Raw genomic sequence first — 18,722 nt, 5'->3', positions numbered from 1 at the left:
GTGTACATTAACTGCATACGGTGGGCCATGGCCCGTCCTAGCAATACCATCTAGTACATGTAGCCATATGCACCGTCCTTGTACGCGGGTAGTACGCCACAGCAGTGTGGACCTGCGGCACAGTGGCGTCACACGCGCGGAATTTCAGTCACGTTTGCTATTGCTGCTACTGCGTTGCGGTCGCCTGCAGCTGCATCAGCTGATCAGCAGCACTACACTACACACACATGCAGGATATATCAGTTGTACTTATCCGATTATTCAGCAGTCTAATTAATCCAGCCATCATGCGTCAGCTAAACTGCCGGCCAGAATATATATAGCGCACACGGCCTCTTCGTTCCAGGCCGCAAACCTGTCTTCTCTCCATATTCCTCTCCTTGAGATCAAATTGTTTATACATGTGCTCGCTCTATCATCACCATCACCGTCATCCCTTGTTTGATCAAGCAAAGAACATAACCCCCCTGTGGTTCCTGGAGTTCGTCACACCATTCGTGTGCTAGCTAGCTGATCGATCTCGCCGCGGCAGCTAGTTTTGTCGTCCCATGCAGCATCTGCAATCTCTCCCAGCTTCTAGTTTACTAGGGAGGGAGATAGCTAGGTCGTAGCCACCAGCTAATAAGCCGGTCGTCGTCACTGGAAATTTGGAATCCTAGCTATAAGTAGTGCAACACTCCAAGAGCGGGAGAGAGCATCCGGCCGAGGTGAGCAGAGCATCCCGACGAGAGTGAGCAGAAGGTAGGCGCCGGCCAGAGAGCTGAGGCGAGGTGTGGTCCCGGCCGTCGCTCATGGAAGGCGCAGGAGCCGGGTGGCCGGAGCCGGTGGTGCGGGTGCAGTCGCTGTCGGAGAGCGGCGCCGCCACCATCCCGGGGCGGTACGTCAAGCCGGAGGCGGAGCGCCCGTCGTCGGCGGCGCCGGCGGCCGGGCCCGGGGGAGCGACGGCAGAGGGCATCCCCGTGGTGGACCTGTCGTCGCCGGGCGACCCGGCGACCGCGCGGGCGGTGTCGGAGGCGTGCCGCGACTGGGGCTTCTTCCAGGCGGTGAACCACGGCGTGCCCCCGGAGCTCCTCCGGCGCGCGCGGGGCGTGTGGCGCGGCTTCTTCCGGCAGCCGATGGAGGTGAAGCAGCGGTACGCCAACTCGCCGGCGACGTACGAGGGATACGGCAGCCGGCTGGGCGTGGAGAAGGGCGCCGTCCTCGACTGGGGCGACTACTACTTCCTCCACGTCCGCCCGCCCCGCCTCTTCGACCCTGACAAGTGGCCACACCTCCCCCCGGACCTCAGGTACGTACATACATACAGATACGCATCTTAATTTGTATATATACAAATACGTATGCATATACATATAAACATATAAATACGGAACGTGTCAGCGCAGCAGTGACACATGTAGCGGACCTTCCTTTCTCTATCTCTCTATATATTATAATAAAATATATATGATATTGTTTTGGCTCATGCATGATGCACGGGATGGATTTCATTTTTTTTTTTCGCTGCGAGCGATCGAGCTGCAGGGAGACGACGGAGGAGTACAGCCGGGAGGTGGCGGCGCTGTGCGGGCGCCTGATGACGGCGATGTCAGTGGGGCTGGGCGCCGGGCCGTCGCGGCTGCAGGAGGCGTTCGGCGGCGCGGAGGGCGCCGGGGTGTGCGTGCGGGTGAACTACTACCCGCGGTGCCCGCAGCCGGAGCTGACGCTGGGCCTGTCCTCGCACTCGGACCCCGGCGGCATGACCGTGCTCCTCGCCGACGACCGCGTCCGGGGCCTCCAGGTGCGCCGCCGCGGCGCCTGGGTCACCGTCGACCCCGTGCCCGGCGCCTTCATCGTCAACGTCGGCGACCAAATCCAGGTACGCACGCGCAACGCCGGCCGGGCATCTCGATCGCCAGGGTGTGCACACGTAGTACTCATTTCATTATTTTTCCTCTGCGATTTTCTCGCGGCCGGGCGCGCGCATGTGATCCTAGCTCCTGACCGCACGCGCACGGCAGAGGCCAGGCCAGGAGGCCTGGGCGCGTGGCTGGGCCTCTCATCAGGCGACCAGAAAATTAAAAAAAAACAGCGGATGATGATTCAGACGTGACGGGGCAGTACATGTGCCCAAATTACCATGGCAGCGACTGTTTCGTCAACCCCAGCCATATCCATCCGGCCATCCATCTGACAAACGGACGGCCTGTCGTTGTCCGTCGACGTCGCGATCGGACGCTGCGCTACGCAACGGGCGGGGGATTGAGTTAACGACCAGTAATAATACTCGCTTGCCGGCCTCGTGCTACCTCTTTCACAAAGTTTTTTTACTCCTTTCCCTGCCAATAAGTAAAGTACCTCGTCACTGCCCGTGAGGCCGGCCGTGACCGATGAGAAAACGAGGATATGGCAAGCGCTAACACGTAGTACGGTTGACCTAGCTAGCTAGACAAGTCGCTGCCATGGTGATTCATTGGAGGATTACAGTGACCGTGGCCTCCTCCCAAGCCATCCATTTTCACCACATGGATGTGTAGGCTTAAAGCCCGGTGCAGTGCGTGGTTAATAGATACTGGTAGCTGATAAGTCGTGTGTGGCGCCTAGATGCATGATGTCGTGTTCGAGACGAGTTATCAAAGCTCCTAGCAGCTCAACAATAGAGCAATAAGATCGGGCCGGGGCTCCATGAAACCCTTGTAGCCGACTAATAAGGTTCAAAGTCTTTTATTAAGGTGAAATTAGAGGGACATGCATGGTCCAGTTTTTAGCTTTATCTGATTCTAAAGCCAGTCTCAATGGGGAGTGTCATCATATCGTACAGCTACCAAGACTGAGAACTTGACAACTGTACCGGAGGAGCGTTGTGGTGATGACACTACTCTCTCATCCATTAAACTACTCTCATCTCTTCTGATAAATGTCTCTTCCATGTCAGCAAATTTGATGTGGTATGACATTTAGTGATCATGACACTCCTATTAAAATTGGCCTAACCGAAAGAGGACTCGAACATGGGTGGCCAGAATGATCTGACATTAATGTTATCGGTATGGTGGATGCATTTTTGAAATAGGGCACCGGCTTGTGTAAAATTTCTGACAAGGGGCTTTGTGTTTTGTTCCTTTCTTCTTTGTACATAAAATCTGTTTTCCCTGTTTTTTTAATAAATTTGCGGTAGGGGCGCGCGCCTCCTGATCTCTTCCAACACAAAATACTGAAAAGGGTACGTGTGAGGGGCTTGTCGCTGCGCGAGTCATCTAAGTGGTAGTGGGCACTGTGCAAGGCGTGAATAGCCAGCTCTTATCGAATTTCGGTACACGTATATAGTATATGGATGCATGCAAAACCGCGCCTGCTGATATATGCATCTGCAGCAAATTAAATCATGCGCGCTGACCATTCAACAGCTCCGGGTCGATCTCATTTATTAATCGGTCATGCGCGCGCCGGGCCCCCTCCGTCTGAATCTCATCTTTTCTTTTTATTTGAGGGACCATCTGAATCTGATCGCTCGTATCATATCACCCTTTTGGAGGGCTCTAGAAGCATTTATATCATTTTTTGGAGGGCTCTAAAAGTTATTGATGATTTATATTCCCAATGTTTGACTCAAATTTTGTCCAAAACGACTTCCTTTACCAATACGGATGGAGTACGTTAGTTACGACAAGGGTTGTTGATGGACAAATATCTCAGGTTGTTTTCCCTTGGGGATACACACATGTTCATCTTCGGATGCCACGGCCAGCGCGCTAGAGACCAATCGAGCTGCGTGGGCTGTGGCAGGTTGTGCTAGCTGGTCCCGACCAGGGTTAAAAATCCCAACCGGAACCGGTCCGGAAACCGCGGTTACCGGTCAAACCGGTCCGGGCCGGTTCCGGTCGGTTTCAAACCAGCCCAAATTCAAAATTCAAATTTAAATTTAGAAAAATGAAAAATTCTCAAAAAATTTCTAAAAATACTTCAAGTTGCGACGAATCTAATGGTGTCAAAAAAAATTCAAGTATTCGTTCATTTAGTATACTTTGCGAGCATTTGAAGTTAAATAAAAAAACGTGCATACAAAAGTATACAAATACAATGTAAAACATGTAAAAGTAGTACAAAAGAGGGTTGGAGGGTTCATTTAGGCTAAAACATGTTATACAAACATTCATTTAGTATACTTTGCTGGCATTTGAATTTAAACCAAAAAAGAAAAAAATTTGAATTTGGCCGGTTACCATTCAAACCGGACCGGTTTACCAGTCTAATCGGTCGGCTAACCGGTTGAACTGCCGTTGTTGGTTTGAAATTTGAATTTGATCGGTTTTTTCCGGTAACCAGTCAAACCGGTCCGGTTTACCGGAACCGGCGGTCGGCGGTTCGGTCCGAACGGTCGGTTAAAAAAAACCTTGGTCCCGACACCGTGCAGCGGCCAGGCTGAGCCATGAAAAGCGCGGTGACCACCGGCCGGCCGACCGGTCCTTCTTCCCCACCGGAAACTAGCGAAAATAAACCGCACGTTTTCCACAGGGTGCTCGCCTCGGCCTATAGCTAGCTCGCTGCCAATCTTTTCCCTTCAGGCAGCAGGGCCGTGTCGCGTGTGGTGTCAGCAGGGTCCGCACCAAATCAGATTCGCGCCTTTATGGCTCTGCGCGGCGCTGCGCTGTCTGAAAACGCACGGGCACTGGTGTGCGTGCCCACCAGACACCAGTCCAGTAGTCCACCACCGCCCGGGTCCAACTTCACTGACTTGAAGAAGCGAAGGCACAACGATGAACAGTGATCTGAGTCTAGATGAACAGTGATCCCTACCGTAAATCACTGTAGCTGTCACTGTTCACGGAACACTGTTCAAAAAGGTGCTGTTTTGCACTGTAGCAGCAGGGTGCTGTAGCAATCAATCCTGACCATCCATCTCAGATCGGGCGGCCGGAAATACACCGAAAGTCGCCGCTACAGTGTTCCCTGACTTGCCTTCAGCAAGTCAGGAAAAGGCAAGTCAGGGAATCCCGATTGCCACCGCTCACGGTCGATCGTCAGATCAACACAGGAGCTAGCCCTTGGAAATTGTGGCCTGGCCATGCATGCAGGTGAACGAAGAGGCTAGCTACCTCTGCTCGGTCAGACCTACTGCTGCCCAGGCTCATCAGCTCGGTAGGGAGTGTGCACGACAGCATGAGCAGCTGCCTCGCTGTTGTGTGTCGTTGCGCTGCCTGCGACACATGAATGAACAGGACGGTGTGTGGACCGGTCTTGGCCGCATTTGGTAAACCGTCCCATCAAGATTTCACAAAAGACAAATTTTTGCATGAGCACTAAATGTAGTTTATTTACAAAAAAATTTAGGATTGAGTGTAACTTTTCGAGATGAATCTAATGACGGTAATTAATTATGGATTTGCTACAGTGATGCTACAGTAATCATCCTCTAATCACGCGGTCAAAGGCCTCATTAGATTCGTCTCGTGATTTACACGGGGTTGTGGAGGTGGTTTTGTAATTAGACTTCGTTTACTATTCTAAATTTTTGGTCAAAGATACAAAAAGTTTTCGCGAAATTTTTTCCACCCCAACCAAACACGGTCCTTATCTGGTTCGGCGCAACCGTATCCCCGGGACCTGCTGGTTTGGTTTGAATCTCGGATAGCTAGACCATGAGGATCGAGTTGCCGTCGTCCCGATCGACCAGCCCACGTCCATGTTCGGATAGGATCCTGGTTTCTTTTTCTTAATTTTTCTCTTTGCAACGTTGAGGGGACCCAAAGAACGCTTGAGAGCATGTGTATGTATTTCCATATTAATTTAATATATACTTTTGTTGCATGTGTATGATGATCGACTGTATGTGTGTAGGTGCTGACGAACGCGACGTACCGGAGCGTGGAGCACCGGGTGATGGTGAACGCGGCGGAGGAGCGGCTGTCGGTGGCGCTCTTCTACAACCCCCGGAGCGACCTCCCGCTGGCGCCCCTGCCGGAGCTCGTCTCGCCGGAGCGCCCCTCGCTCTACAGCCCCATGACCTTCGACGAGTACCGCCTGTTCATCCGCAGCAAGGGGCCACGCGGCAAGAGCCAGGTCGAGTCGCTCAAGGCCGCCGCCGTCGGCGCAGCCAGATAATGATGATGCATGCATCCGTCTGCGCGCAAGTATTGCCTGCATGCCCGAATAATACAACTTTGATTATTATATTGTTTATTATTAGTCTGTTGATTATCTATTTTGGACCTGATTATTCCCATCAAATGAAGAGTTATTAGTCCTATCAAGGTTTTAAATAGCTGGCTATAACTGCCGCTATAGACAGCTATAGCTGCTAGAAAGGGCAACCGTTATGGTATTTAGCTCGCTAAACACCGTAATGACAGCCCTACGGCTAAGCGCCTTATCCAGCCGATTTAAAACCTTAATCCTTATTAGTTATTCATATGTTTCTTTCACTGACACGCCAGCTACCTCCAATAAAAAAAGACTCCACGCGGATCACAGTCACACACCTGTTGTCCCATTCCAAATCTCAATTCCTTGCTTCAACTTTTGTAACCGTTGGTTCGGAGAAATCTTTTGCCCAAAAAAATAATGACGTGTTACGGTGTTAGGATAACAATTGTTCGACCCACCATTTACCTATCCGTCAAACCATTCTCAACGAGAAATCCAATCCAATATACTTTTACAAATAAATTATATGAATAGCAACCTTCTTTAAGCTAGACAAATCTATTATCTTATTATTTTGCCAACAAACGGAGCCTCCACGTTCGCTCTCAAGGCCTAAAAATTCCTAAGTCAATTGGAGCCTCCGCGTTCGCTCTCAAGACCTAAAAATTTCCATGTTAATCGAAAAAATAGGAAAAAATAAAATTATCCATCACTACCATTATGATAAAAATTAGCCTAAAATACCCCAGTACCTCATTAAAAATCATCCACCAATGCCATTATGAAAAATTAAATATAAAATATCATTTAACTATGTATAAGTTACAAACATATACTATTAATAAAAACTAAAGCTAACAACAATCAATCAAAATAAAATGAAAATAAAAATAATTATATGTGTAATATTATTAAAGCTCAACAAATCAATTTGTTATTATAGGTAGATCATATTTGAATAGTTTTAACCAACAATAAGACATATTTTACTATAATGAACAGGGCGATGTATAAAAATAGTATAATTTTTTAAGTAAAGATGCAACGACATGCAAATTTTTGAATTGGTTAAAGATAAAAGAGGATTCCAAGGAAACCCATAAATTTTCAACTAAGGAATATTTGACCTGGTCATGACAGTTGGGCTGCATAGCAACTGTGAAAACACTTCACATGTGCAAGCGAACCAAGATGATGGTGAAAGGGGAAACAAAAATCAAAACTCCATTATTGTTACCCGACAACAACCATCACTCGAATCCATAGTCAATTGTATCTTCGATAAGAACGGAGAAAAATATGGATTGGTTCTTTCAAATACATCCACCAATCATTCTCCTAAATATTATTCCCATATCTTTCGCACGTGAACGAAAATGATTGGTCGTCTTTCTCAACATTATATAATCCATTTAAATAGTATAGACATGAAAAAAAACAAAGTGGCTGGGTCATACTCATAAGCAAGTTGCCATGCTCCTCAATTTGATGTTTAAGTGAGTGAACTAGGTTATTGTGTTTTTTCAAAATAAAAAAGTAGCAGAAACAGAATAAATATGGTCACTTACGGATTCCAGATATGCATGCATTATGACGACACGTATTGAACCTGATTGTGCACGCCAATATTTTACCTGCAATCCTTAATTTTGACAAATGGAAAATTTGATAAAGTAGCCTGAAAAATCATTTTCTGATACTAAAAACAGACGATAGAAAAGGATAGCATGGCCTGACAACCACAATGGGAAAGCAAAGATCCAGCTATCTGGCGCACACATTTTCTGATAGCTCTTTGGCCCTTTTTGAACTTAAATAGCTCTTTGGCCTTTACTTTTAAATTAAATCCTTATGATGGCCCTCTCCTGACAGCAGTGAACACTCTTGTTTTTCGCAGTGCACACCAGTCTACCGCTCAGGTCCTTAAGGCTACCGTTGCCGATCTCCGATGTGGACTTACCGTGCTAAGCCGGAAGACTCTCTTTCTTAACATTACGGGGCTGTGTAGGGTCAGATAACTTAGTATAGTTATACTGCTATGCTCTCTCTCCACCTCTTTTCTAAAATGATTGTATGCAAAACCTCGCATCAATAAAATTCTTCAGGCTTGCTCCTAACCCGTAATCCTTAGAGATTGTATTTGTGCAAGACTAGGACATTTTTTGAGAAATTTTACAATGATTGAAAAAAATAGAATCCATCCATCTAATAAAATCCTGCGATGGTGAAGGTAGGAAGTACCTAAAATATCAAGAATAAAGTATCTGGTACTTCCAAAATGTGGAACCAAGTACAAAAAAAAATGAGACCGAATACTAATTTAATTTAATTTTTATAAATACTTTCCGTATATCAACGGCTAGAAAAAATTTCAAGGTAAAAATACTTGAAAATACTTATTGGTACTTTACCATCATTGTAAAAAAGCTCCACTTTTTTTAGAAACAACAAAGGTCCTGAATCTTACATGAGTAATCGTTAATTCTAAAGATGGAGCTGATTTGATTAGCTCATCCAGTGAGACGAATCCTGAAAAAAAAAAGACCCAACAGGGGGGATAAACAGGCCCGCAGCAAGACTGACAAACGAGATAACTCTGCCGCAGACCACCCGGGCAAATTGACAAACGTGTGGCGCGCGACGGCGCCGCAATTGGGCGCCAGAGGGGGCCTTTCCGCACGGCCGCGCGCGGCAGACTTCGGTGAGGGGACACTGTCGGGATAGCGCTCCGAAAAGCCGGTCTGGCTCGGCGACGGCGACGGCGACGGCGACGAAGCAGACTAGAGTGCTGGACAGTATTCTCAGCGAGCACGGGGGATTCCTGCGATTGGATGCTGTCGACTGCGGCATCGGCCTCAGGCTCCAAACCTGCGACGACGACGCCTTCCCCTCGGAGAAACCTCGTCCAAGAGGATCACCATCCGCTCCAACCTGCAAATCCTGCACCGACAGGGATTGCCGGGATCTTTCTGAAAAGAGCATATTACCTTGGAACATATAGGCAGCGGGTTCTCGAGCTAATCTGCTCTATTGGCAAACAGCAGCAGCAGCATCTGCTGCTGACGCAACAGATTTGCAGTCAGTACTGTTTACAAAACACATTGTAACTACTTGTATGTTTATGCATGGAACAAATCCATATGCCTAAAGGAAACTGAGGCATCAGGTATCAATCCTGAACCAGTACCCTGACGTGTCACAAGTGCATAGCGGCTGATAATCTGAATAACATCTATGGCCACCGAGCATGAACTAGAAGAAACCATTAAGCATCAGATAATTCTGCGAAACTGATGCCAATACAATGACAACTGAATATGTAGATGGGACAAATAGCTTCAGCTCCAGCGGCAGGTTAGAACTCGCATAATTTTGCAGTAGCTACAAAAGAATACACCGACACTAGCACAAATAGAGTGACAGTATGTTCAGCTAAAGTCACTACAACTGCTCCACACACGAATAAACAGAGACTCATATATTGTACAAATAGGCTAAGATAGAAGCTGTTGGATCCCAGCCTTTTGGTCAGACGTTAGATAAGTGGGGAACTTGATCTGAAACTTAATCCGCAGGTTCCCCTTCTTAGAAGGTTCCCTTGTGATTGGCATGCCTTCTCCCTGCACAACTTCTTCATAGGTAGGACTGACAACAGATTTCACGGGAATAGTCAGGGTTCGTTCATCCAGAGTTGCCACTTGGACTGTGCTGCCCGTCAATGCCTCCACAAGAGAGACCTTATGTGTGTAAATAAGGTCGTTCCCATCTCTCTTGAACTTGGGATGTGCCCGTTCTTCTATTATGAACACTAGATCTGATGGTACAACATTGCGCATCTCATTGCCTTTCTCAGGAAATGTGATTTTTGTGCCCTTCTTCCATCCAGGTTTGATATCAATCGTTAGGATCTCCTCAACGTTTGTTGGTTTCCTTCACAATATGAAACATATTATCAAGAAACAAGACATTGAAACTATGAGTTTGACTATTCCTTAGAGCTAGAAACTAGAAGCTCGGCATAAGATAAATCATTTCAAGTCCCAATCTAGCAATATGACATAATAAGTTAATGCATAAAATACATCCAGCACGCTGTACAACAATATCACAAGAAAATACTGCACCACTATAGTTCTACCCTCAGTTCTGACACTAATCACTACTGTCCACCTCCAGTCATCTTCACTAAATCATATCTCAACTGTACAAGCCCAGCTATCAAAGTATGCATGCCTCAGAATGGTGTAACATCCTCGTACAGTGTGTACTTACCTTGAACTTTTAGCCCCTTACTGAAGTCTCTATGTCTTACGCCCCCTGGATTGTCTTATGGGATCTAGAATATAAACCCTTCAAATTCGATTTTGAGTTAAATGTTCAAGTGCAATTGTAAGCATGAAAACAAATGCAAAACTTCCCATCATTAAACAGTCTCACAAATTAGATGGTCGAATACATGGCTATGATATTGTCAAGAGATCATACTAATGATCCTTTTGTAAGTGTCTAGGTCACAATGTGGTGGTGATATTCTTTTGGTTGATGAAAAAAATATACTAAGGTAGTGAGAACAGCACATGACAGGGGGGGAAATCATAAAACAATTCAACATCACTAAATGACATCATGATATTCATTGAATTATTTGTACATTATGGGGTTTTAACAATATCCCAAAATATGTATGTGTTGAAGTAAAGTGAATTGCCCACCTCTTCCTATCAGCTTAAGTTTTGGGTTGAATTGGTTGGTGCATGCAACTCAATATGGCATCAGGGCCGGTGGTCTTGAGTTCGAACCCTGGCGGGCGCGATTAAATAAAATAATTGTAGCCGACTCCTAATTTCCACGTTTTGAGGCCTAAGGGAACCTACACGTCCTATCAGCTTAAGTTTTTGGGTTGAATTTTTTTTTTCGCGATCGTGCCTGAGCACGTTTTTCATTAAGAGGGAGAGGTTTTGGGTTGAATTGGTTGGTGCATGCAACTCAATAGTATGGATGACTATAAAATAAGAAACTGGAAAGACCATTTGATCTAACTCAAGCAAGTCATACTGCAAGGGTACATGATTGATATGTTGAGCTGGGCATAGATTGGATATCTCCACCACTTCACTTGAATAAAAAACTGCACTGTACAATACACATGCAGCAACCTTATATCATGTCCAAAGCATATTGCCAACTCCACAAAAATTATGAATGATGTTCAACATTAAAGCAGGCAACGTAGATCTGAGTCTGACTTGACCAACTGGGAACCACACCACAGAACAATGTGATTTAAGTATGAGGTGGTACGAGGGGGCAACAGTAACAGAAATGCCATGGACTGAAACAACTAAGTTTTGATTAATGTTCCTCAATAAAGAGTGTTGGTGGAGAAGTCCACCAATCTTAGAGTACACCCCCATTTGCATTCAGTTGCAAAGCATGTGTCCGCGCTCTATGATGCCTTAAGCACCTCCAATATATTCCTAGAGTGTTTAGGGGCTGGGCATGTGTGTGAAAATGGGTGCCATATGTGCTTTATACTCACTAATAAAAGAGACATCGAACAAATCAATTGTATTGCACTTGCTTTCTTCTCTCCACTGCACTCTTGTATACTCCCTATCAAATTTCTCTCTTATCAACTTCTCGTCTCATGCTCCTCAGTTCTAACTGTCTCCTGCCTCAAAATTCTAATGTGCTAGCTCTATTTAGAAAGGATAAAGAAGTATGTCCAATGTGCAAGCCAAATACGAAGATCTAGTAGGAGGCACGACCTAGCACTAAGTCTTACTGAGCCCAACTATAACCCTCAGAATTGCTGAATCAATCTGGCGTAAGTCTGTAGTGCACAGCAAACAAATCGGACAAGGAATCAGCGGTCTCACCCGGTGGCGTCAAGGAGATCCCTGGAGATCTTCATCTTCTTAGTGGCGCCCTTGTACAGTTCCTCCAGACTACAAGCCAGCTGCCGCTCGATCATCGGCGCCTTCCTCTGCAGCCCCGCGCTAGATGCCTCCCCTGGCCCAGCGGCGCCGCCGAATCCCGGGAACCCCGGGGGAACGCCTCCGCCTGGGGTTCGGGGACCCGCCCCAGGGAACGAGCCGCCGAATATCTCCGAGAAGATATCCTCGGCGCTCCTCGGGTTGAAGCGGAACCCGTGGGCGCCGGCGCCGTGCGTGGAGGCGGAGGGCGGGGGCGCGCCGGCCTTGAGGCCGTCCTCCCCGTACTGGTCGTAGATGGCGCGCTTCTGCGGGTCGCTGAGCACCTGCGGGGTGGGGGCAATAAGAGGGAGCCTAAGCAGATTGGTTTCTCGACGGCGGCGGTGGTAATGGAGGACGGCGGCGAGGGATTAGTACGGACGTCGTAGGCCTCGGAGACCTGCTTGAAGAGGGAATCGGCCTGTGGCGAGGGGTTCTTGTCCGGGTGGTACTTCATGGCGAGGTGGCGGTAGGCCTTCTTGAGCTCGTCGTCGGTGGCGCTGCGGCCGACGGCGAGCACCTTGTAGTAGTCCACCCCCATCGGCGGCGAGGGCCGGCGGGCGTTCGGTATTGGCTGGTGGTTCGCTCGCTTGGTTTCTAGTTTATCTTCCCAATTTCAATCATCTTCGATCCTTGTTCAGTTGTTCCTACGGATAAAAATTTAGTTAGATGCTATATATACGTATACAAAGATACGACTTCACATGGTACCAATATATAAAACAGAAAAGAACTACAACTCTTGGTAATTCATTCTGTAGAGTGTTTGTGTTAAGAAAGTATATAGATTTTGACAAGCTTTGTAGTGGTTTTTAAAAGTAAAATCAGCTTTCGCTTTGTGTAAGAAAGACGAACGCTTCGCTAGATATCACAAGTTGAAACTATATTCACCGTGTTCGTCTAGCCTGCTGGCGGCTGCTCTGGGCTGAAAGCAGCAGCAGCAGCTGTTCGGCTAGTTGATTGCGAGCAGCCGGCCCAACGGCTAAAGACGCCACAACAACCCCCCCCCCCCCCCCCCCCCCCCCCCCCCCCCACACTGAACCTCCACTCCCTCTTGCTGTCTCTTGCTGCAGCGCATCTGCACTAGCAGCTGCCCCTCTCAGCACCGCCCCCTTCCGCCGCCCCGCATCCGAACCGGCCGCCGCCCCGCATCAGCACCGGCCCCTCTCCCATCGGCCGCCCTCAGTCCACTTTGCCACCTTCTGCGCGCAGATCCAGAAGGGGTGGGGCTGTTCCACATTGGCGCCGGCGGAAGAGCCCCCTCCGATGGCTCCGTCTCGCGCTACCCCCTCGGCGTTTCCCCCTTCGGCCTCCTCCTCTATTGTGCCACAACCGGGCCTCCTCGCCGGCGCCGGCGCATCACCGACAGCAGCGGGAAAAGGGGCTCGTGGGGGACGAGGGCGTGTAGGAGGTCCGCCGCCGATGGCGACGCCGCCTCCCTTCGGAGCAGCGCCGTTCGGCCCTCACCCGCTGAAGCCGGCCCCGCACGCCGTCGCCCCTTCCGGCCGCCCTCCCCCGCCTACCTCCGGATCTGCGATTTCCTGCCCTCAAGCTGTCACTTCCTGCCTCCGGCGCCGGTCCGTTGCCCCTACACTTGCCCTGACGCTCCTACCTCTCCTTGGTGTGCGCCTGACTGACCTGTTGCAGATGTATGAATACCCTCTCTCCTCTGAATTTCCTAATATTCATCACTAGTGTGCATGTTATCATTAACTTTTGATATTTAGAAAGACTAACTGAATTTGTCTTTTGCAGTATTTGGATGAAAATAAGCAGCTTATTCTGGCCATCCTGCAAAATCAGAACTTAGAAAACTTGGCTGAATGTGCTCAGTAAGTATCTTCCTGAACTATATAACTAATTTGTCTGGTCGAAATGCATTTTCTTGGTTTTACTAGTCTCAAAAGACCGAACCTTTAATTCATGTAAATACATTGTGTCAACTCTGTATCTCATGATTAATGATTACCCTGGTAGATGAATTGATAAGGCTGTCTGAATTAGTTCTGTCTAAATTTCTGATCCATTTGTGATGTACCTCGTTTCACCCATCAACTGATAAGGCTGTCTGGATTAGATTAATTGTAGGATGTCTCATAATTCTGAGTCATACTAGTTTCAGCTGTCAATAGAGAGGGATGCGCGCACATTTTTACTCCACACCTTGATGCGGTGAAACTTCAGAAGGATAATTCATGCTAATCTTGTTCTTGGTCGACCTGCCTATGTAAATGCCCATCACTAGTTCTCTTCTTTGTTTCTACCATAAATTTGCTTTGCTTCTACCAGAAATGTCCTTTGCTTTGACACTGTGAGGCATTTTGCAATCATTAATCCTTATATGAATCGTATATGAGGCATTTAGCAATCATTAATCCTTTAATTGTTGATGCAGCAGGTAAACATTTACCCTCAGCTTTGATTTGTTCCTTCACAGGTTTCCCCCCTTGCCCAACAGTGTATCTACCGCATTAGTTGACCGATCCTCAAACAATACGCTGGCACCTTCGTCTACAGCATCGTGCTCCCCGCCTCGAGCTAGGCACTACAACCTGCGTGCACAACGAGCTAGGCACTACAACCTGCGTGCAAAACGAGCTAAACACTCAGTCAAGGCAAGTTCCCGGACCTTTCATTACTGAACTTGGTTACTCTGCTGTTTTTTGTTCTTAGCATAACACACACTCCCAACCACTTTTGAATGGAAACACCCGAGAACTTTTCACTGTATTTACTAACAGATGAAATGGGACCCGGCCAGTACCTCCTTGCTCCTTGAACTCTGTATTGATGAGAAGGAGACCCAATTGAACTGGAACAATACGGGGTTAACAACATACAGATGGCAAAACGTGGAACGCAAATTCAAAGAACTTGGAGGCCGTCCATTTACTCGGAGGCAGATGAGCAACAAACTGCAAACTCTGAAAAAAAGTTTCACGAGGTGGAAGGCTCTACAGAAGCACACTGGCCTAGGCTGTAACAAGACTACGGGTGGTGTTGAGGCTGAGGAAGAGTTGTTGGAGGCTGAATACGGCACCGAGAATGCCCCCGATACGGAGGTAATTCCCCACAGATAAGATCTAATATGACTTGTGGCACAATTCCCATGTGGTCCGTCGAAGTGCTCTAACCATCTTTGCACTGCAGGATGCCCCAGAGGAGGATCATGCGCCTGGTGCACCACCTCCGTACCTAGAACAACTGTTTAGGCTGTACGATTCCCCCAAAGATAGGGGATCATTCATGTCTGCTGGAGGTGTTTGTGCGTCAGTCCCTCCCCCAACAGAGGCACCCGCTGGCCCCTCCAACAAAAGAGCGACCGTGGACAAAGAGGTTGACAGCCCACCAAAGAAAAAGAATTGTAGCACAGAGGAGTACATGAGGCAGCTAACTGAAAGCATTGTGCAGCGGTCTTCTCGTGAGCATACCCGTGAGCAGAAGGAGGTTTTCGAAGTCATGGAAATACTGAGAAATGATGGTGTTCCGGAGGGGTTAGATCTGTACTTCAAAGCATTGGATCTGTTCAAGAACTCTGTTTGCCGTGCGGAGTACAAGAACATACACGACCCAGTGAACCACATAGCTTGGATCGAATGGACGTGGACTCACGGGAAGCTAAAGTAGCATGGGTCATCTATCGCAAAGCAGTTAGCTGGACTAGTGTAGTCGTATTAGTGTCTTTCATGGTGCTTACGAACAATGATTGTAATAATGTTGTTAGGTTATCGCACTGGCCTTGCTTAGCTTCCTTCACCTTGGTTTCAGTTACTGAACTTGGTTTGTTCACTTTGTTGAACTTGGTTTTAGTTATCGCTGCATAAGTTTGTTTACTTCGGAGAAGCTGGGTTAAGTTATTGCTGCATTAGTTTCTTTCACGTGTACTTTTTGAAATTTTGTCCATCACTTAAATATAAATGGTGTGCTTTAGTTATTTCCTCATTCAAACCTGATGTGTCAAGCTTCTGCAGGACTTGTAGGAGAAGAAAACAAATACGGGGCATACCTAATGGCAGGTGAACGGGCAAGTGATGCTTCAAGTGATTCAACAATACTTTCTGGGATTTGGCGACGTGTGCGGTTGCTGTCGCAGCATATGCGGCCAAAAATCAAAATGGAACGGCCATGGACAGCCAAATGGTAGCGACGCCCATGCAATTCGAAGTGCAAGAGGCTACTAGGCGACAATGGGTGGAAGCTAGTTTGAGGGTCCCATGGAGATGCTATGAGAATTTCCGTAAGTGAACACATACGTACTACATTTGCACCAATTGTTTTTAGCATACTTATGAGCTTATAGGTTCGTTTGTTTGTAGGTATGAACAACGAGGCATTTCATAAGCTGCATAACATTTTAGTTACGAACCATGGGCTGCAGTCTACTCAAGAGTTCCATTCCATAGAGGCTTTAGGCATGTTCCTATGGGCATGCGGGCACGGGCATTGCATGAGGCAGGTCAAAGACAGACTTGGTAGGGGTTTGGGAACAATAAGCCAGAAGTTTGGGGACGTGCTACACACGATGATGTCATTTGCCGATATAGTGATTAGGCCACAGGATCCGACTTATAGCACCGTGCATGCAAGTTTGAGGCCGTACTCACCTTTCTTCGACGGATGCATAGGCGCTATAGATGGAACACACATACCTGTGTGTGTCTCTCGTAAGTCACATGATGATTACACCAACAGGAAAGGCTGGCCAAGCCAGAATGTATTAGCTGTAGTTGACTTCGACACGAGGTTCACCTTTATTGGTGTGGGGATGGCGGGAGCTGTGCACGACATGGCGGTGCTAAGGCAGGGGTGGGAGGCAGAAACTTTCCCTCACCCACCACCAGGTTGGTTTTCTTAACCAAAACTTATTACACATTTGTCGTCAAACAATTGTAAGTGACTAAACTGTTAATGTGTTTTTTGTAATGTAGGAAGGTATTATTTGGTGGACAAAGGGTATGCCCAAGAACGTGGGTATTTGGGACCGCATCGCCAGACCAAGTACTGGAAGAAGGAGTTCAAGAAAAGGGGTCCTCAGCATTTGGAAGAGGTGTTCAACTACCATCATTCGAAACTTCGAAATGTAGCTGAAAGGTCACTTGGGGTAGCCAAAAATAAGTGGCAAATGTTGAAAGGAATGCCTAAATATCCTAAGGACAAGCAAAATCATATTATTGTGGCATGTTTTGCGCTGCATAACTTTGTACAGGATGAGAATGCACGGTCACTGACAATCGACTTGCCGTCGATACCTACACCAAGTGAGTATTCGTTTCGGTGGCTGGAGTCAACGGCGAAAGATGAGATGTCAACTGTCAGCAACTATATTACTACCGGACTTGCAGTTATGGGGTTCAGGTATGTGAGTTTAACTCATGGATGGGGTACCTAAGTTGGGATATTATGAATAGATGCATGTATGATTCAATTTTTGCTTTATTAATATGTGTATCCACTGCAGATGAACTTTGAGGAAGGCCGCAATGAAGCATTAGCACAAGGCGTAGCTTATTTTGTTACGGAGGGGTTCATGAAGTTGGAATTGCCTCTCTGATCCTTATTTATGCTTGGAATTGGCTTATATTGCAGAAAGTACTTTCTGCTGGCAATTTATGGTTGATGATGCTAAATATTTATATGCAAATGTTGACTGCTCAATCATTTTGGTGCAACTGTTGCAGTCATAAGTAGGTGCCAAAATTTGAGTTGTAAAATTGAAGCAGCCCTGTAATACACTTCAGCATGTAAGGAATTTGGGGCCTGTGGTTATTTTGTTACGGAGTGTATGTCTTGATGCGGCGTATGTTTGGATTTGATCCTGTACGTTCCTTGTAACTGCTGTGTATGTTTGTAGGTGGGCCATGTATGTGTTGAGTTGCCTTATGTATGTGTCATTGTATTGAAGCGCAATGAGTTGTTAAAACAGTAGGGTAGCATTAGAATTAGCTTTGCTTTGAGGACCTTTCGTTAGCCCAGTATTTGAATTCAAATTTCATAATCTTGTTGGGCCCAACTTGAAGTAGGGCTGGCAGCTGGGCGGCTGCTAGCTGCTTGTGGCTGGAAACGGCTGGGCGGCTGGTTCTGGCTGCACCAGGTCCAGCCAAAACCAGCCGCAAGTGCACCAGCCAAACACGGTGATTATGGAGAGACCAAAAACAGCCGCAATGCCTGAATAGAACCCTACAAAAGCCTGCCGTTCTCAAGAAATCGTTTTTCTTTTTTTTTTCTTATTTGTGGGCTGCATCGAAACTGGCCCCAGTTCGGGCCTCACGCATCACCGGCCCATATGTGTCAGGCCGGGCGGCGAGTTTCCCTCCAGAAACTTAAATAATCCGAGCCCAAACGCCTCACAAATCCAGGCCCTGTACAAATCCAGAACAGTAGAAATTTACAACCAGAAGCATCTGACAAATTTACAACCAGAACAGTAGAAATCATAGACGGTATGAGCAAATGAATGAAAGAGCATAGTATAAAAAGTCTAAGCATAGCATCACCATCGCGGAATGCACAGCTGTGTTTCCCAACTTGTTGTAGCAGCAAGCAGCAGAAGAGAGCAGGGGCTCGCGAACAACCATATGCGGCCACGATCGGCGGCGCTTTCCAAACCGCCGACTCCGAGGGCTTGCT

At 47.3% G+C, this 18,722-nt stretch overlaps 3 protein-coding genes across 6 annotated transcripts; 2 read left to right on the top strand and 1 right to left on the bottom strand.

The window, feature by feature from the left end:
* The first annotated feature begins 301 nt into the window (after nucleotides 1-301).
* On the top strand, nucleotides 302-8,240 carry LOC120664137 (probable 2-oxoglutarate-dependent dioxygenase At3g111800). 2 transcript variants are annotated; one of them, XM_039943170.1, is made up of 4 exons: nucleotides 302-1,288; nucleotides 1,525-1,858; nucleotides 5,818-6,110; nucleotides 8,021-8,240. In XM_039943170.1, the coding sequence occupies exons 1-3, from the start codon at nucleotides 792-794 to the stop codon at nucleotides 6,079-6,081; spliced, it is 1,095 nt and encodes a 364-aa protein (XP_039799104.1). In that variant the 5' UTR covers nucleotides 302-791; the 3' UTR covers nucleotides 6,082-6,110; nucleotides 8,021-8,240. The 2 variants fall into 2 exon arrangements, with proteins under 2 accessions (XP_039799104.1, XP_039799103.1); XM_039943169.1 differs by lacking the exon at nucleotides 8,021-8,240 and having other exon boundaries at nucleotides 5,818-6,230.
* Nucleotides 8,241-9,403: 1,163 nt separating this feature from the next.
* Nucleotides 9,404-12,929, bottom strand: LOC120664139 (dnaJ homolog subfamily B member 4-like). Its single transcript, XM_039943171.1, has 3 exons — nucleotides 12,478-12,929; nucleotides 12,003-12,382; nucleotides 9,404-10,053 (listed from the first exon to the last, which is right to left on the bottom strand). Exons 1-3 carry the CDS (start codon nucleotides 12,634-12,636, stop codon nucleotides 9,618-9,620), a joined length of 975 nt encoding a protein of 324 aa, XP_039799105.1. The 5' UTR covers nucleotides 12,637-12,929; the 3' UTR covers nucleotides 9,404-9,617.
* A 206-nt stretch (nucleotides 12,930-13,135) lies between these two features.
* On the top strand, nucleotides 13,136-17,895 carry LOC120664136 (protein ALP1-like). 3 transcript variants are annotated; one of them, XM_039943166.1, is made up of 7 exons: nucleotides 13,136-13,744; nucleotides 13,851-13,927; nucleotides 14,533-14,710; nucleotides 16,067-16,332; nucleotides 16,412-16,936; nucleotides 17,024-17,450; nucleotides 17,554-17,895. In XM_039943166.1, exons 4-7 carry the CDS (start codon nucleotides 16,221-16,223, stop codon nucleotides 17,555-17,557), a joined length of 1,068 nt encoding a protein of 355 aa, XP_039799100.1. In that variant the 5' UTR covers nucleotides 13,136-13,744; nucleotides 13,851-13,927; nucleotides 14,533-14,710; nucleotides 16,067-16,220; the 3' UTR covers nucleotides 17,558-17,895. The 3 variants fall into 3 exon arrangements, with proteins under 3 accessions (XP_039799100.1, XP_039799101.1, XP_039799102.1); XM_039943167.1 differs by having other exon boundaries at nucleotides 14,512-14,710; XM_039943168.1 differs by lacking the exons at nucleotides 13,136-13,744; nucleotides 13,851-13,927; nucleotides 14,533-14,710 and having other exon boundaries at nucleotides 16,089-16,332; nucleotides 16,396-16,936.
* Nucleotides 17,896-18,722: the final 827 nt, after the last annotated feature.

Source organism: Panicum virgatum, chromosome 3N (genome assembly GCF_016808335.1).
Source record: "Panicum virgatum strain AP13 chromosome 3N, P.virgatum_v5, whole genome shotgun sequence".
Taxonomy (NCBI): domain Eukaryota; kingdom Viridiplantae; phylum Streptophyta; class Magnoliopsida; order Poales; family Poaceae; genus Panicum; species Panicum virgatum.
The sequence above is the reverse complement of the archived record's forward strand: the minus strand, read 5'-3'. Positions and strand labels throughout refer to the sequence as shown.

What these genes read in the sequence shown, in the direction of transcription:
- LOC120664137 (XM_039943170.1), top strand. Translation starts at nt 792, where the DNA reads ATGGAAGGCGCAGGAGCCGGGTGGCCGGAGCCGGTGGTGCGGGTGCAG. An exon ending in CACCTCCCCCCGGACCTCAG is followed by an intron (nt 1,289 to 1,524) that starts GTACGTACATAC and finishes ATCGAGCTGCAG; the next exon opens with GGAGACGACGGAGGAGTACA. An exon ending in ACGTCGGCGACCAAATCCAG is followed by an intron (nt 1,859 to 5,817) that starts GTACGCACGCGC and finishes GTATGTGTGTAG; the next exon opens with GTGCTGACGAACGCGACGTA.
- LOC120664139 (XM_039943171.1), bottom strand. Translation starts at nt 12,636, where the DNA reads ATGGGGGTGGACTACTACAAGGTGCTCGCCGTCGGCCGCAGCGCCACC. An exon ending in AGGTCTCCGAGGCCTACGAC is followed by an intron (nt 12,383 to 12,477) that starts GTCCGTACTAAT and finishes CCCACCCCGCAG; the next exon opens with GTGCTCAGCGACCCGCAGAA. An exon ending in GATCTCCTTGACGCCACCGG is followed by an intron (nt 10,054 to 12,002) that starts GTGAGACCGCTG and finishes CATATTGTGAAG; the next exon opens with GAAACCAACAAACGTTGAGG.
- LOC120664136 (XM_039943166.1), top strand. Translation starts at nt 16,221, where the DNA reads ATGGACAGCCAAATGGTAGCGACGCCCATGCAATTCGAAGTGCAAGAG. An exon ending in GAGATGCTATGAGAATTTCC is followed by an intron (nt 16,333 to 16,411) that starts GTAAGTGAACAC and finishes GTTTGTTTGTAG; the next exon opens with GTATGAACAACGAGGCATTT. An exon ending in TTTCCCTCACCCACCACCAG is followed by an intron (nt 16,937 to 17,023) that starts GTTGGTTTTCTT and finishes TTTGTAATGTAG; the next exon opens with GAAGGTATTATTTGGTGGAC.